At 37.2% G+C, this 17701-nt stretch overlaps 2 protein-coding genes across 2 annotated transcripts; one reads left to right on the top strand and one right to left on the bottom strand.

The window, feature by feature from the left end:
- Positions 1-1952: 1952 nt before the first annotated feature.
- Positions 1953-5213, bottom strand: plek2 (pleckstrin 2). The gene is made up of 9 exons (XM_085441157.1): positions 5122-5213; positions 4875-5039; positions 4125-4309; positions 3941-4032; positions 3633-3820; positions 3383-3484; positions 2999-3082; positions 2696-2774; positions 1953-2336 (listed from the first exon to the last, which is right to left on the bottom strand). Exons 1-9 carry the CDS (start codon positions 5173-5175, stop codon positions 2209-2211), a joined length of 1077 nt encoding a protein of 358 aa, XP_085297283.1. The 5' UTR covers positions 5176-5213; the 3' UTR covers positions 1953-2208.
- A 2037-nt stretch (positions 5214-7250) lies between these two features.
- Positions 7251-16008, top strand: LOC146686049 (uncharacterized). Its single transcript, XM_085441154.1, has 2 exons — positions 7251-7281; positions 12843-16008. The coding sequence occupies exons 1-2, from the start codon at positions 7272-7274 to the stop codon at positions 14306-14308; spliced, it is 1476 nt and encodes a 491-aa protein (XP_085297280.1). The 5' UTR covers positions 7251-7271; the 3' UTR covers positions 14309-16008.
- The last annotated feature ends 1693 nt before the right edge of the window (positions 16009-17701 follow it).

Here is a 17701-nt window from a genome sequence, read left to right as displayed (position 1 = left end):
AAACTGCATCATGATTGCTGTGAAAACAAGCATTAAAACACCGCCACCTCAGCTTGAGTCATTCAAATAAAGGCTCGAGTCAGCTTGCTGAGTGGGAGTGTCTGTCTATGATTCCTGGGAGTGTCTCATGCATGCACCTCTTGAGGCTTTTCTAGTCTGTACTTGTATTAAACTTCCCCTTGATGTCATACCCTTTACTTAAGAAAAAGCACCATTGAAAAACAGGCTCACTATTTAGGGATTGCCAGATTAGATTTATGACTTTTTAAGAAAATTTGGCACAACATAGAATGTAATTTAACGCCAATTACACGCTCATGTGGGCCTTCGCATGAAGCTATAGCTAAAACCAGTTATAATGATGTCCTCTATAACTGTTTCCGAGCAGTATGTTACTATTAAGTTGTGCACCTGGACAAACTGTAAGAATAAAGGACAGTGTTTCCAATGAAAAGGACTGATTAGTCACCTTTTTGATAAAATACACACCTTTGATACAATAAACCTCCACTACACCGGCAGTAACTGTGATTCATACAGGTCTTATGGTGCTGATAGAAAATGATTAAACAGGCTCTGTAAGCACCATGCACTTGCACGTGCTTTTAGTTTCTTGTATGTATATAACTCTCTCCAACAGTATGTGCTTTTTATATGTAGTTTATTTTATTTCATTAAACACTGTTTAATAATGTCTAAAGAATTTCTTGAAGGCATCAAAGTCCAAACTTCTTGTTCGGGCAAAAATATGTTTGTTTTTGACTGATATGTTATCATGTGATGCATGAATAGGTTGTTTTTCATTGTTACATCAGGTCTTTTGAAGCTATTCCAGGTGGAGTAAGCGTAATGATCTATTACACAGGTAGTTTAATCCAGTGATTCACAAAGTGTGGGGGTTAGGCCTTATTTACTTTAGTCACAAAGTAAAGCCGAGGCAAACTTGAAACTGTTCAAGCAGTTTGTTTTCCTCTTAAGGCCTTGGCTGTTATTCAAATTAAATAATCTGAGATGTTTGTGACAGCAAAATGTCTCTCAAAGACCTCTATCAACCTCAAAGTCGATCATGGCTTTCACTTTTGCAACTGATTAAATGTCAAAATGTTCAAAACCACTAATTTTTTTAATTTTAACTTTTATTTATATGTTTTTAAGAAATAATCTTCACTTGAAAACCAGTCAAATGTAAAAGGACAAAATACAACCCCAGTTTTTTAAAAAAAAAAAGTAGTGGCACTGTGTAAAATGTAAATAATAAACAAATGTAAAAATGAGCAAATCTCATAAACCCATTTTATTCACAATAGAACGGAGAAAACAAATCGAGTCGAATCAAATCAAAATGTACCAACTCAATAAAAATGTTGGCTTATTTTCAATTTCATTGCAGGAACAAGTCTCAAAAAACTTTGGACAAGGCCATGTTTACATCCGTGTAGTATCCCTTCTTCAGTTAACAACACTTCGTAAATGTCTGGTAACTGAGGAGACCAGTTGTTGTTTTCCAGTTTTTCCTCAGTCATTTTAAATGAGCTTTGGCAAGGAAAAGACGACGGGATTTCTGGATCATATTTACATACGGTTTCTTCTTTACTTGATTTTTGCTGATTAGTTGCCGCTTCTTTTTAGTACCACTTACTTTTCCAGCCTTTTGTCGCTCCTGTCCAAACTTTTTTGAGACACAAATGCTGCCATTTAACACAAAATAAGCTAATATTTGTCATGAAATTGTAGAATGCCTCAGTTTCAACATCTGATATGGTTTCATTTATTGTGAATAAAATGCGGTTTATTAGAAACACAATGCAAAATATTGCATTCTGATTTTATTTATGTGGCAGAAAATGGAACTGAGAAAAAAAGTAAAGGAAATGTACAGTAAAATTTTTTGTAAATGTACTTTTCACTACTATGTTGTATAAAATTCAGCAAGAGACACAATGTTCATATACTTATGTTTAATCATTTGCATTTTATTAACACGTAAAAAAAGGTTTAACTTAAACTGTTTACAAGATACACTGCTACAACTTTCAAAACATTCATATCCATTCGTATACTCACAAAGAAAACAATCAAACCAAAAATTGTATTATAGGCACAAATGTACAGAAATGTTATGGAACCAGTAGCTCTGACACTGCTACACATTCTCTGAATATTTAACTTGAATCGTCTTCACCTGCTGAAACATGTTTTTAACATGAATCAGCACTGTGATCTCATTGCATCTAACCAGTCCATTTTCTCCTGGTGAGTTGGCGCCTGGATGAAGTAATGTGTGTCTGTCTGAGTTATAATTTTAAACAAGTTGCCTTGAACGTTGCCTTTAACACCTGCATGGGAAGAGAAAATAAGGTTGGTGAAGTGCATCTGCATGGAAATATCAAACCTGATTTGGATGGAGAGACTGGCAAATAAAACAGACAAAAGCTTAAAATGCTTTTTTATTTCGCTGAGCTTTTTGATCTTAAATAATATAAAAGATAAGATAAATTTTATTAGGAGAACAGGTCTGTAATTGGATTACACAGAAACTTAGCATTGATACACAGGAGGAGTAGGAGCATGTTAGCACACTCACCAAAAATGACAAAAACTTAAACAGTCTTATTTAAACTGCATTTCTGATAGTTGTTGGTCCTATTTTGTAATTGTTTGACAAAATGAAACTAGATATTAGAGGGTAACTCACCTGAGGGAATGCCGTTATCCTCTAAAGATGACACAAGGCACCCTCGCAGTGAGAAACCACCAACAGGGCTGATGTCATCCTGCCAAATGACATAAGACAGGAAGTAGATCAGACTGAGTCACTCATGTAGAAGAATTATTGCTAATTATGAGTAGTTACATAGTTTCCAACACATGAAAACACAACAGTTTGGGCAGTTCGGTTTCTCTTATCAAACATATTAGAATTTTATGTCTTTCATTGTTTAGCTGATTTTAATTTTCTAACAGGTATTTTTCTCATTAGCATTGACTTTGCACTCACCTTGGTTGGATCATAATAGTGAAGGAAAGCAGGTTCTGATCGCAAAACAAACAGTCTCACTTTCCAGTTCTTTCTTCTGTGTCCCTGCGTTTAAAGATGAATAAAGTTTGACTAATTCATTCAAACACAGTGCAAACAAATGACCACCTTTAAGTCAAAGTACATGCACATGGTGCAATGCTAATTTTTGAGCTGCTACGACAGTGTTAATAATATTAGTGAATGGTTGATATATTTAGTTTCTTCAGCCTATTCTGTGCCCTCTTTCTTAGGAATTATTAAAAGGTCCAGTCACCCAGCGGTGTTTTCACAACCTGACAACTCAAAGTTCATAAATATTATTATTTATAGCATCTTAACACATCTTCAATACAGTAGTTTTACCTGTTTAAGCAGATATCCTCTTTTTATCACCTTCCCACTTAGCTCCACTGCAGACAACGATGTCTCTGCTTTCACACTGCCTCTCTTCTTTAAGCTGTCAGACTGTAATAAATCACAAAATATATTCTAAACCAAGAAAACGCCAAGTTTTCATTTACTCTCTCAGATCAATGTGATTAATTAATTAACACTAAAAAGCCACACTCAGTGTTTAGAGCCTGCTAGTTTGCCATTATCCAGTGCTACATACAAAGCTGTACAGAGCAGTGGAGTCATCCATGAATTGCGCGCTGAGGCCGGCAGTGCGAAGTGCCTCCACACTCTTCTGACCAACAGTTCGCAGGAAACCCTCCTCCAACAGGGCCGAGGCCAGCGTCACAGCCTCCACACGGGTAAGAACCAGCTGCATGAACACCAGCCAGTCCACCACTGCTGAACCTGTGGGAGGATCACACATGATAGCACATCCGTAGTATAAGATCAAAAGAGCTTTGCAATTAGTATGAGGCTGAAAAACATTGCAGAAGGTCAAAGGTGTGCCTTGTTTCAAATGCTCACCTGAGAAGCAGTTACTATAAGTGCTGCCCTGCTCCACATGGTTGCTCAGCTTGATGCCACTGTGCACGTCATACATTGAGTCCAACACCTTGCTTTTTGAAAGAAGACAAAACAAGATTGAGACATTTGGAACAAAATATACTAAATAAATTCAATCAGGAGACAGTGAAAACTTGTTTTTTACCTCAAGCTAATGTTGTTCAACTGGGATTCAGCCGGGTCTGGCTTGTCTGTCTTGGACTTGCCATTAGTTGTTTGCAGATTGTTGACTGCAGCATTGATATCAGCTGCCCACTCATCTCTCGCCTCCCTGGAACAAGCCTCCAAATAGTGATCCACCCCATGCTTTGTCTGGAGCTTCATCACCAACTATTACAACAACAAAAAGAGACAGATGTTTGCTTTAATTGGTGCCAAAAAAGAAACGAAAACAAACTGTTCTCAGCAGAGGATGGAAATCAAGTCCAGGCAAAAAAGAAACCTGGGGCAATAAATTATCTCTCTGAGTAGGGTATAAGCCTCACCTGGAGAAACACACCTTCAAAGTGGCTTCTAGCTATAAGGAAATGAACAAAGGACTGACTAGAAAATTAAAGAAACAGTACTGGGAACTATGATTTAAAAAGTACAATATTATATGAATGAACATTAAACTCTTTGTGCATATTAGTCCTCTATCTGCACTTAAAGCAGACTTAAATTTACTAGTTAACTCCTATGTTTTTAATAATTCTTATGGCAATTTTATTATTACGTTAAAGTTTGGAACTTTATTTGATCAATCCACACACATATTATGTCAGAGAACATATTTTTTCAATCTTTAAATGAAATGTTCCCTTAAAATCAATTTTTATTTTATCTATTTTGTAATCTTTTGAATTTTTTGCAACTCTCTCATTTTATTTGCAGAACGCAGTTTACAGTAACCTACCGGCCGATTTTCATACTCCAGGAAAGGACATGTAATCACACAGTCCTTCAGCAGGATTTTCCCTCGCTGGCATGAGTCCCTTTTACTTCCTTCATATTTGTAATACAACAACTTGTCTGGGGTCAGCACAAACCAGCGTGCCTTCCAGTTTTGTACAACATGACCCTGTGAAGAGATCCAAAGTTGGAGTTAAAGTTATTAATCATGTCTTATGTGCCAGAGAGCAACTCAATGAAATCTGTCTTACCCTTTTCACCAGAAATCCTTCTCGAAGAATATTGACTTGCTTGTCTGTATCCATGCTCCTCAGTGGGATCTCAACAACTGAGCTTGCCTGTACATGTAAGCTCAGGCTTTTAATGCAGACGGTAAATGTGTCACCCGGTCTACACCCACATTCACACCCACACACTGAGCTTGCTAAACAGTGTGAATAATCATATATTCTGCAATTTCTACGCATTACCACATGAGGGTACTCTGACTCACTTAGAAACTGAGAGACAATGTTTTCTAATGGTATCCACAGATTTAGTTTTCCATCAGTTATAGTATGTGAAAAATTCAGATTTAAGACATGTGACTGTAGGGAACATCCTCCTAACAGACCAGAAAATTTTATCCTATTATGATTTTAAAAACACCAGCTGGTGGTCCACCACAGCCCTTAGGAGCAGCTGTGCCCGATAGGAATAGAGTTTCATTCAAGTCTCCTACAGATGTTTATTACTGCACAGAGCACATCTGCCCAGTTAATGAGACTCCAAGAAACAAGCATTTTACTCAGACCCCTGCTTTCACAACCATCTGTGGCACTGTCTGCTTCATTTTCCTTTCCTGATTCCTGGTTGTAACAAAACTGATAACCTTTGTGGCGCTTTGGAATACATACATTAAAATGATAATATAGTTTGTGTTTATTTATTTAGACTTAGATGTATTATGGCTGTTGTAGTTCTCTAATGAATCAAAATGCTATATATACACACAATATAATAGGCATGAAATTCCAGAAAATTACTTTTCAAAAATGATTTATTTAATATTGTATTAATAAGTGAACAAAGGGCCCTTTTCACATTAAACTGGTGAAGATGTTTTAGGAAAGATTTAAGCTAAATATAGACCTGGGTTTTTTTTCATTGTGACTACTCAAGCTTGTTCTACACAAGTGGGGACTTTATGAACAGAAAATTTGGTTTTGAATTGTATTTGTTGTAATTTTGCATTTTGTATTAGATGCATTGATGTGCAATATTAAACATTTAGTTGAACTTCTGATCATTCTTTGAAAATGTTTTGTTATATTTTACTATTGAACTCAAGCAGTATGAAACCTGTAAAATGCAAATATTTATAACACTTACAGTATTTTAAAGGAATCAAAAGTTAAATAATCGCCATCCATTCACACCAATGGCCAATTTAGAATGGCCAATTAACCTGACCCCATGCCTTTGGACTGAGGGAGGAAGCCAGGGTACCTGGAGGGAAGATGCAAACTCCACACAGAAAGACCCTGGCGTAGTGGAATTGAGCTCAAACTTCTTCTTGCGAGCCAACAGTGCTAACTACCATGCCACCATGTCACCACATAAACTAAAAGGACTAATAGAAAACTGCCCTAGATCTCTTGTGGCTTGGATAAAGCTTTTTGTAACCCTTTCAGCTGCTCACTTTAGGGTTCATCATCATCTGCCTTCATCTTTTCCTATCCCTGCCATTCACCTCTGTCACGTTGACTCTCTGCATCTCGTCCTTCACCCCAATGAATCTTCTCTGTGCTTTTCCTTCTGCCTGGCAGCAACATAGTCAACATCTTTGTCCCATGTATTCACTACCCACTAACCATCTCAGCGTTGACTCGCTAACTTTGTTACCAAAATGCTCAACCTGAGCTGTCCCACTGATGATCTCGTGTCTAACCTTGTCCATTTCGTTTGTCCAATTTTCACATCTTCAACGCTACCTCCCTTCTTTTTGTCAGTGCAGCCATCTCCACCCACTCTGTCACGCTTTAACTATGTTCTGTACCTCTCTTATGCACTGTCTGTTGCTTTTGAAAGTTAGATCCGAGGTTTTAAGTCAACTTTCACTACCTTGTATCTTCCTAATATTTATTACAACGTTTTTGTAAAACTAATAAAAAACACCCAACGTAAATTACGTAATCTACTGTCTTTCTTGCTTAAATTGGTCAATAGAAGAAAACTTCAGATACCAGAAATCATGATCCTTGCCTACAGATTTTGCACATTCGTATCACATCCATAGTGCGTGTCCAGGGCTTTTATTATGAAAGGTAGGGGCAGGAAACATGTTCTCTTATCGACGGACCGTCATGTTTCCGGTATAGATGCAGGCTCTAGCCTCCAGATGTGTTGTTGACGCTGTGTGATGGCTCCAGGTGAGTCTTTTAAAGATGTTGAAATAGCTGACTATTAATTACCTAGTTGGTGCGTGTGTTGTTAATAAAAATCACAGCATACGCTTCGTAATAATTACGTCGGGCAGCATTGACCGGTTGTGCTATGCTAATATATAATCAGCTACACGAAATTGGCTGCAAAGGGAGGCGACTTTAGCAGAGATGCAGCTCGGAGAAGCACAACTTTGGTTGAAGCATAATTATTTTATTGTGAAAAAGATCAGGTTTCTACCTAGAACAAATTGAAAAAAACAACAAGGACGAATCCAAAGTTTAAGATAAGTGTGCATAGCATTTGGAATGACTTTCATATTTATCATAATGCTGATGAGTATTTTCAAATTTGGCTCTAACCCCAAAAACTCTAGTGCAGAAAGTGTTGCAGGGTTTTATATACAAAACTTGAAATTTCCCTCCAGTATAATTCTTGGAATTCACCATGAATCATTAATGGCTCTGCCACATTGCAGTAAGAATGGACAATGATGATTGCATTATTATTATTATTAAATTCCATTCATGGTGGTCGACCAATTTCGATTGGAAAGTGTTTGGCTTATTGTCTCAGACTTTTTGCAATTCCTCCCAGAGAGATTAATGAAGGTCTGCCCATGAATTGCCATCTAATCTGTAACCACAGAAACATTAGCAACATGTTGCAATCAGTTTGAGTCACTCTACAGTGAAGAGTACGACTCTGTGTGTGGAGGAATTTTATGAATTTCTGTGTCAGATCTATGATATCTAGCTTTACTCTGAATACAGATAGTTATCGTTAATTTCTGTGTATATAGACTGCTACAGATTTGCAATTTATGCTTATTTATCACAGCTAATTTTCATATTTTCACAAACAGACTGACCTCATTCGATAGTAAACTGAGTCCATCAAACTGTCTTTTTTATCAGGGCTGCAGTTATTGATTGTTTGAGTGATCAAGCAGATTATTGCATCAAATAAATGTGACATATTTAAATCAAAACAAGAAAACATTTTCTTAATTGCAAAAGTAAATAACTTATAATATCAGTTATAGTTATGTCAGTATATCAGAAATTTTAAAAACGTAAGACATACATACAGCCTAAATTAACTAATAAATTAAAGTAGTTTTTACTCTGTCTTGTTGGAAGGCTTTCTTATATTATTAGGGGGGGGAAACTTATAATATATGTTTTTCTGTTTAGATGTGCTAATAAATGAGCCTGTATGTGTCTGTAAACCTTTAAAGGGTCATGTAGTGGCTGCAGTAAAGAAAAGTGAGCATATTAACTTTCTCAGAACTGAGGTTTTCCCTGTGCAACGTTCTGATGGTGTACATGTTAATAATTAATATTAATAATAACTTAGAGTCCAGCATCACAGCCCCAGGTCAGTAGCTCACAGTTTTACTGCAGCAGAGATGTCCTATTTTGAAATAAAAATATGCTTTAATCAATATAATTTATTGATATTTTATTTTTATATTTTATATGTTCATATCATATCATATTATATTATATTTTGTTGGGCTGTCTTGGTTGACACGCCTCTACAATGTTGCGGTGCTATGGTCCTCAGCTGGAAAAAGGGTGGAGTGCCCACTCCGGGTCAGGGATGAGTTCTTGCCCCAAGTGGAAGCGTGACTGGAGAAGGGTGCGGGAGAACAACAGACGGATTGGTGCTGCGGCTGCAGTGATTCGGATGCTGTACTGGTCTGTTGTGGTGAAGAGAGAGTTGAGCGTGAAAGCGAAGCTCTCAATTTACCGGTTGATCTACGTCCCTACCCTCACCTATGGTCATGAGCTGCGGGTAGTGACCGAAAGAACGAGATCGCGGATAAAAGCGGCAGAAAAGGGCTTCCTCTGAAGGGTGGCTGGCCTCTCCCTTAGAGATAGGGTGATAAGTTCGGCCATTCGGGAGGGGCTCAGAGTCGCCAGTTTGGCATGTGACAAGGGAACGCCTTGGTGTTCCCCCGGATGAGCTGGAGGAGGTGGCTGGGAAGAGGGAGGTCTGGGCTTCTCTGCGTGGGCTGCTGTCCCCGTTACCCAGCCCCAGATAAGCGGAAGAAGATGGATGGATATTTTATATTAATCTTAATCTGCAAAATAATGTTATGAAAGCCTTAAAATAAATATGTTAGCAGAACGTGATGCCCCCACTTTAAACTCACCCCTGCTTGCTTCAGGTGTCACTGCGATAGAAAGTTAAATAAATCCTCTTTTTAAAAACACAACAATTTGCAAACTTTTTATTTACACTTCTGCAGCATTACTGTTGATTTCTGTCATGTAAAACAAACAGCAGCTGTTGTAGTTTGTTGAACAGGTGGTTTAAATTAAGGTTGCAAATTACAGCATCAAGTCCACCTGAGCTCAGAGTCTCGTTAAAGGCTCCTCTCTTTGCACTGCACCACATCGTTGTAGACGGTCTCTGGCTCCACGTTAAACTATGACAGGTTACTACTGCTATTGTGTTATACACACACACACACACACCTCGGTTTCTATAGCAGGTTGATATTTAGTTGTAAATGTGGGTGAAATACTTACATGGTGACAGCTGTGCGATGCAGAGTCGTGGATTTTAAAAAAAAGCATCGAAGCAAAGAATTTGCATTGAGGATTTTTTTGCAGTTTTTGAATGAGTCGAATGGTTACAGACTCGCATTTCATCGGCACTTTGCACCAAAGTCTCTGTGAACACAGCACCTGATTGTGAGTGGTCGTGGACCTGAAGCAACCATTTCAAAGACAACAAGATCACAAGTTCACTGCACACGCCACAATAATTTTGGTGTCTCCAACCTCTGCTTTCCCTAATCTGACTGTAGTGTAACCAAGCTACAGTCAGTGTTCATGAAAGTTTAACTGTGTCCACTAGAATGTTTATTAACTTCTTTAGCTCAGAACAGTATCTTCAACAGAAATCTGCATTGTTTGCTGTTAGTTCAGGTTACTTTTTGATCATTTAGCAAGAAGAAGAAGAGTGCATATATCGCTGAGTAAATTAAACATCAGGTACATCATAACATTTTATTTCATATTGGCTAGGGGTGAATTTTTATTTCTAGAGATCAATTCCAGCTGTATTTGTGCACTTTTCTTTAGTTGAGATGAAAATACAATTTTTTGAAATTAAATTGTTTAGTGATTTTGAACTAACAGGGCTCTAGACTAACTTTTTGCCATGGGCGTACCGGTACGCCTAACTTTAAAAAGTTAGGCGTACCGGCACAAAAGTTAGGCGCACACAAATTTTATAATAATTTATATAATATAATGTGTTTCAAAGCATTCAAAGATTGATGACACCGTGTCAGAGCACTGGCTATGAATTTCAGAAGGATCAGGCCTTAACTTAACAGAAAAGTTAGCAATAGTTCTTTTCCTATTACAGCTACATCCACTTTTGTCGTGCCTAGGCTGCTCACTAGGGCTGGGTATCATCACTGATTTCTATAATCCATTCGATTCCGGTTTTCAAAGTCCCGATTCGATTCAACTTAGCCTCAGACAGTCAGAAATATTATAATTCTGATCATTTATCAGTACTGACTTCATCAGAATTGTGAACATCACAGATGTTTACGTCTTTGTGTGGAATCCGTGTACCTGCTCTCATTTGCTGTTTGGTTGTTGTTGAAATGGTTTTGTGAGCTTTAACCCTTTAAGACCTATCATAGAACCAAGTCCGCCAGAGCTTATATTATATTTTTACATGCTGTGGAGCCATTTTTGGGAGCATTTCAAGTTGCTATACATCAATACAACCATTATAGCCCAAACTTTAATAATATGTCTGCATTAGGTGCATAGTAATTACATAAATTGCAAAAAAGTGCAATAAACTACAAAAAAATTGAAAATTGTTTTTGTTTTTTTAACATATATTTCTAGTTAGAGAAATTTAAGAGGCTCATCCCTCAAAACTGTAAATACAAAAAAGTTGCACAAACTAGTTTCCCACCACAGGAAATTTATTTTGAGTGTCTTCATAGTTTTATTTTTGAAATACACCAATTTTTATATACTGCAGGAAAAACGAAAATAAATATTATAGTGCAAATTTGCAAAATAACAGTATAAGCATCAAAATAAACTATTTCCAGCAGTGCAATATGAGTCCTAAGCATCCCAGAAACGACACAGAAAGGCATAAAGTCAAACATAACTTTTTAAAACACAAGTATAGGCTCATAAGGCCCCGATCGTAAAAAAAACTACATTTCCGCAAAATGACGTCACTTCCGGTTTTGGGCAGGTCATGTGATAGTTCGCGCTGATGGACATAGGAAGTGTTACAAACAGCTGATCGGATCGGCGAAGCGTGTTTCTGGAATATCATGTTTTTGTTGCTGCAAGTGATTTTTATGCAGTTTTTGCAAAGCTTTATGTGGAAGGAAACTGTGACCTAGGACAAGCTGATGGCATAAGATGTAAGTACAACTCCTCCGGTTTCATATGCAAAAAAAATTATTGCGCTAGCTTACGTGGTTGCAGTGCTACCGGGATTTAAGAATGGAGTGTGCCCGCTCCGATCGGCTGTAAAGGGTTAATCTTAGAATCTGACGTTTCTGGCAAAACACAGTTATATTTAAAAGTCGATTCAGGATTTAATGAATTGATATCGCTTTATTCAAGCTACTCACCTCCCACTTCCACCTACACTTTCAACTGGACTACGGCCAATCAGAGAGGTCCCGCCCCTTACTAGCTCTGATTGGTTTAGTCCACGATAGGGGCAAAATGTGTGTCTGTTGTTGACCACAGGGAAGGTTGCAGTTTGTTTTTTTTGTTTTTTTTTGCTACCCGAACATTTGGTCGCACAGGTGCAACCAAATATTTTATTTTAGTCGCACCACTGAAAAATTTGGTCGCATTTGCGACCAAATTGGTCGCACTCTAGAGCCCTGACTAAGGAAATATATAAAAGGCAGCCAGTACGGCCCAAATATTTTCTACTGTGGGTGAGAGTGTAGGCCAAAGGGAGCTAGATGGCATCAAATGAAAGGCAACAACTATGTTGTGTTCATTCTTAGGCTACCAAACAGCAAGTTAATTTTTAGCAATAATACTACTAATATTTTAGTTTGAATATTAGGGTAATCATATTATTAAGAAAGCTTCTGGCACCTCACAGAATTAACTGTAACACTTAATTTCCTCCTTCAGTCCAACACTAAATCCACCTTAATCCACCATGTAAGTGAGCAGGATTACTATTGCATAAAAACTCCATCAGTAGAGTAAAATTAACCTGTGTCACAACATTTATAAGGCCTGTGCTAATCTTATAATTCACTGGTGGAAAACCTTAAGTGGTCAAGTTGCCTTCAAATCATAGTTACTTAGGAAACATTGTTACGTTATTGGTGGATTTCATTTTGGCATTTTAATAGTTTTTGCTTTATTGGTTTCTACAAGCAGTTTTATTTAATTTGATCAAATTAAACAGTACTGTGTGTTTGCAGTAGTCATTGAACTCCATAACATAAGGTAATAATACCAGCATGATTACAAAGTTGCCATTGTTCATTATGAGTGTGTGTGTGTTTCAGTGTTTCCTGCAGATGTCCAGCAGCTGTTGGTGATAAAAGAAGAGATTCCCTATGAATGCAGCCCTAATCTGGACCATCATGACTCAGAGCTTCTTCACATAAAGGAGGAACAGGAGGAACTCTGGAAAAGTCAAGAGGGAGAACAGCTCAGTGGGCTGGAGGACAATATCTCTGGGTTCCCATTCACTGCTGTTCATGTGAAGAGTGAAGATGATGATGAGAAACCTCAGTTCTCAACGCTTCATCAAAGCCAAACTGAAAACAGCAGAGAGCCTCCAGCTAGCAGCTCAGCTGAACAGATAAAAACAGAAATCAATGAAGAAGACAGTGGACCACCAGAATCAGAACCACATGCAAACTGTCATTTACAATCTAATACTGATGGAGAGACTTCAGAGTCTTCTAAGACGGAAGTCAGTGAGGACGATGATTGGCAGGAACCTTTGTCAGATTTTGGACCAGAAACTGATGACAACGACAGCGGGTTAAACAACAGCAGAGGGTCAAGTGTAAATAAGGATGTGGGATTTAAGATTGCAAAACAGTCTTTAGGTTGCTCTGAGTGTGGTAAACAGTTTGTCTGCAAGCAGTCTCTTCGGAAGCATGTGACATGTCACTCAGAAAAAAGGTCTTCCAACAGTTTGGTTAATGAGAAACATTGTAGAGTGGATCAAAACTGTGATTCTCATATGACCGTCCACACAGGAGAGAAATCAGTTAGCTGTGACGATTGTGGTAAAAGATTTAATCAAATGAGAGATCTTAAAATACACACACGGGTCCACACAGGAGAAAGACCATTTGATTGCAGTGAGTGTGGCAAAAGATTTAGATATCAAGGAAGTTTGTATGTACACATGAGACTCCATGGTGGAGAGAAACCATTTTCTTGTAATAAATGCGGTAAAAGGTTTAACCTCAAGACAAATCTTAACAGACACTTAAGATCCCACACTGAAGAGAAACCGTTTAGCTGTCACATTTGTGGACAAAGATTTAACTATAAAAGAAATCTTAACATGCACATAAGAGTGCACACAGGAGAGAAACCTTTTAGTTGTGACGATTGTGGACAAAAATTTAACCAAAACAGAGATCTTAGGAGACACATGAGAGTTCACACAGAAGAGAAACCGTATGTCTGTGGCGATTGTGGTAAAAAATTTAGTTATCAGTGTAATCTGAAGAGACACATGGCACTTCACAAAGGAGAGAAACATTTTACTTGTGGGGTTTGTGGTAACAGCTTTAACAGAGAGGGGAATTTAAAGATACACATGAGAGTCCACACAGGAGAGAAACCATTTGGCTGTGACACTTGTGGTAAAAGGTTTAACCAAAAGATACATCTTGAGACGCACATCAGAGTTCACACAGGTGAGAAACCTTTTGACTGTGAGTTTTGTGGCAAAAGATTTAGACACCAGTGTAATCTAAAGATACACATGAAAGGTCACACAGAATAGTTTAGTAATAGATACAAATTGAATTTCAGCTGTTCCTTTATTCGCTAGGGGTTGCCACAGTTTTTACACATACCCTTGCTTACGCAGTTGTTCCACATTTTATTCATGTTACAGTTTTACTTCAAAATGTATTACATTTATTTTTCACCTCAAAATTCTACAAACAATAATTTAAAATCAAAAAGCAAAATATAAAATGTACAAAAATACTCACACCCTGTGCCGTGACAATCAAAAGGAAGCTCAGGCAGCTGAGAGATTATGGAAAAAAGGCTTTAGTCAGGGAGGTGACCAAGACCCCAATGGTCACTCTGAGAGAGCTCTAGTATCATTCTGTAGAGAGAGAAGAACCTTCCAGAAGGACAACCATTTCTGCAGTACTCCACCAATCAGGCCTTTATGGTATAGTGACCAGTCAGAAGCCACTCCTTAGTAAAAAGCAAGTGACTGTCCACCTGGAATTTGTCAAAAGGGACCTGAAGAACTCTCAGACCATGAGAAACAAAATTCTCCGGTCTGATGGAACAAAGATTGAACTCTTTAGCCTGAAGGTCATGTGTGGAGGAAACCAGCCACCAATCATCAACTGGCCCATACCATCCCTACATTAAAGCTGCTAGTGGGGGCAACATCATGATGTGGGGATGTTTTCAGCGGCAGGAACTGAAACTAGTCACGGTCAAGGGAAATATGAATGCAGCGGTGTTTAGAGATACCTTGAAATGAGGTGAAGATTGATCTTCCAACTGGACAGCAATCCAAAAAGACTTGAGGCTCTAATTGTTGCCAGAAGTGCTTCAAGGTATTGAAGAAAAAAATGTACATAAGTATTCACAGCCTATGTTTTTCATTTTTTATTTGCAAGAATTTTGAGCAAACATTTTTCACCTTGTCATTATGCGGCAGTGTTTGTCGAGTTAAGAGGTGAAAATGAATTTGTAACATAACAACAAGGAGCAAGAAAACCACTGTGAATGCTTTTCAGGTGCTCTGTGTGTCTCTTCCCAGGATCAAATCTGAAAACCACTACACTATGGAGACATTCATAAATTATATAGAGTAATATATATATGAAGCCATTTGGTTCTGTAGCATATTTTGAGAAACTCCTTCAACATTTTTAACCTTATGTTTTTATGAGTGTGTGACACCAGATTATTAAAGCAACTTCAGATGATAAAGTTCTCTCCAATCTGTATAGGATTGAGGGTCTAGAGAGTATCAATACTTTTTGTAACAGCCTTTTATCTTAATGGAATGATTTCAAGTATCTTTCAGTCATAATTTGTAGGTATTTTGTTGTTTGTAGCACATAAATAACTCATATGTTGTTCATATGTATATACAGCATGTCACTATTTTGTACATTTATGAGACATTTTGCTTGAATTGGGTTGTATTCATTTTACATGAAGTAAAGTTAAATGCTGATAATAAAAGGAGAGATGTGGTAGTAGGTGAAGTGTCAATAATGAGATCAGTGGCGATGTTACACTGAACAGTAAATAATGTGTTAGTTTCAAACCACAGTGTTGCCATTTTAATGTGTCCTGTGTAATATTTAGAGTATTTTTTTTACTGAATTTGAAATGTGTATTTTTAAAGTTAATATTTGTATATTATGTTTTGAGAGTCAACCTGGAAATTGCACACCAGCAAACTGCATGTGCATCACCTGGGAGACCTGGTCTTCTCTGATTGGTTATGTCCATAGCTCACTGTTTAAGATTAAGACAGAGGCAAATGAGGTGACGAGTGTAAAAAATAGTCAGTGCTCCAAATCCATTAAAATATTTATATTTCACTGTGAGATGTTGATACTTACAGATATTACTCACCAGATTTTGGAGTGAAATAATGCGCTCTTTACCTCACTACACTTACCCGACAGCTGGGATATTAGGAAAAAGTTATGGCACATTACTATTACTCATTTATTTCTCATACCTAACACCTGTTAATATTATTCGTATGAGGTATGAATGATTAAATAATATTTATTAATTATTCATATGGTAGAGTTATATGAATACATATGGTGTATGTTCTTTTTGTTTGCGTCAGCAATCTTTCTTTAGTGTTCTGTGGGTGTGCATTTGCACATGTGTTTTGTTAAATCTTTGATTAAAATGACAACATGTCTTTAATACATGTTGAGGAAATCTGCTCATTATAATTTCTCAGTTTAAATCATTTTAGGTGGGAAGTCATTAAATATAACTTAATATTTATTACAGTTTTCATAATAGAATTTTTTTCTTCATTTTTTTAACAAAACATAAATAAATGGCTCTGTTGTACCTCATGCTGGATGATGTTCACAACGTAAAAAAAATCTGTAGTTTTTTCACAGGAATATTTGTTATTATTTTTTAATCCCAGAAATATCTGTAAATTGCTTTAACAAACTTCTTCTTCATGAGAGTGTTGCTTTGGTAAACAATCAGTCTGGTACTCTATTACTTCTGCTTAAGTACAAACATGAAACTGCAGAGACAAAGCTTCAATCCTTTTGGTCTAGCCTGTATCTTCAGATAATGGATAATATATCCAGATTGTTTAAAATACAGATAATTTAATCCGGTTGTTCAGTTTGACGTCACTAGCCGTGTCTGGGTCTAAACTCCGCTGCAGGTCCATATATCAAACGATCACTGTGGCATTACTGAGAGTTGAAAAACTGTCTAAAGTCTTCATCTTTAATAAAATGATCAGCGTTCTGCTCTACCAGGTGTAACAATTGAGTTTAACATCCAGGCATCCATGAAAACGGAATTTATGACATTTAACGGAGTTAGAAGTTAGCAGGAAGTTATCAAATCAAATCACAAATCACTTTTTATTGTCACATCACATGTGCAGGCACACTGGCACAGCACATGCGAGTGAAATTCTTGTGTGCGAGCCCCACAAGCAACAGAGATGTGCAAACACAACAACACAAACGAGCAAAATACAAGAATGGCCAACCTGAAACTAATAAATATATGTACAATATATAATAGTGTATGCATTTCTGGATGTGTATACTAAATATTTTCCTACGTGTGTGTGTGTGTGTGTATACACATTTTTACAAATTAAATAGTAAAAAAATAAAATAAAATAATAATAATAATAATAATAAAATATATAAAATATACAGAGTTGAATATGTGCAAAACAAGTGGCATTTATATACAGTGTGGAGTGCAGTTAGCTCGCTAGCTTCTATCTAAATACAATATAGCATGTCCTGACTGCGGGGTTTTGGAAACAAATTAAAACGTACATCTCTGTTATCACTTCCAACATAAATGAAGACAGAAAACGAAACAGTAGTGACGTTTGTAGGGTTACTGAAGTTTGGCTAGCTGGTATATAATGATGTGCTACGTGACCACTAGCGACACA

This window comes from Copadichromis virginalis, linkage group LG19 (genome assembly GCF_057382275.1).
Source record: "Copadichromis virginalis isolate Kocher_CV1m ecotype Utaka linkage group LG19, C_Virginalis_male_GT1.1, whole genome shotgun sequence".
NCBI lineage: Eukaryota > Metazoa > Chordata > Actinopteri > Cichliformes > Cichlidae > Copadichromis > Copadichromis virginalis.
The sequence above is the reverse complement of the archived record's forward strand: the minus strand, read 5'-3'. Positions and strand labels throughout refer to the sequence as shown.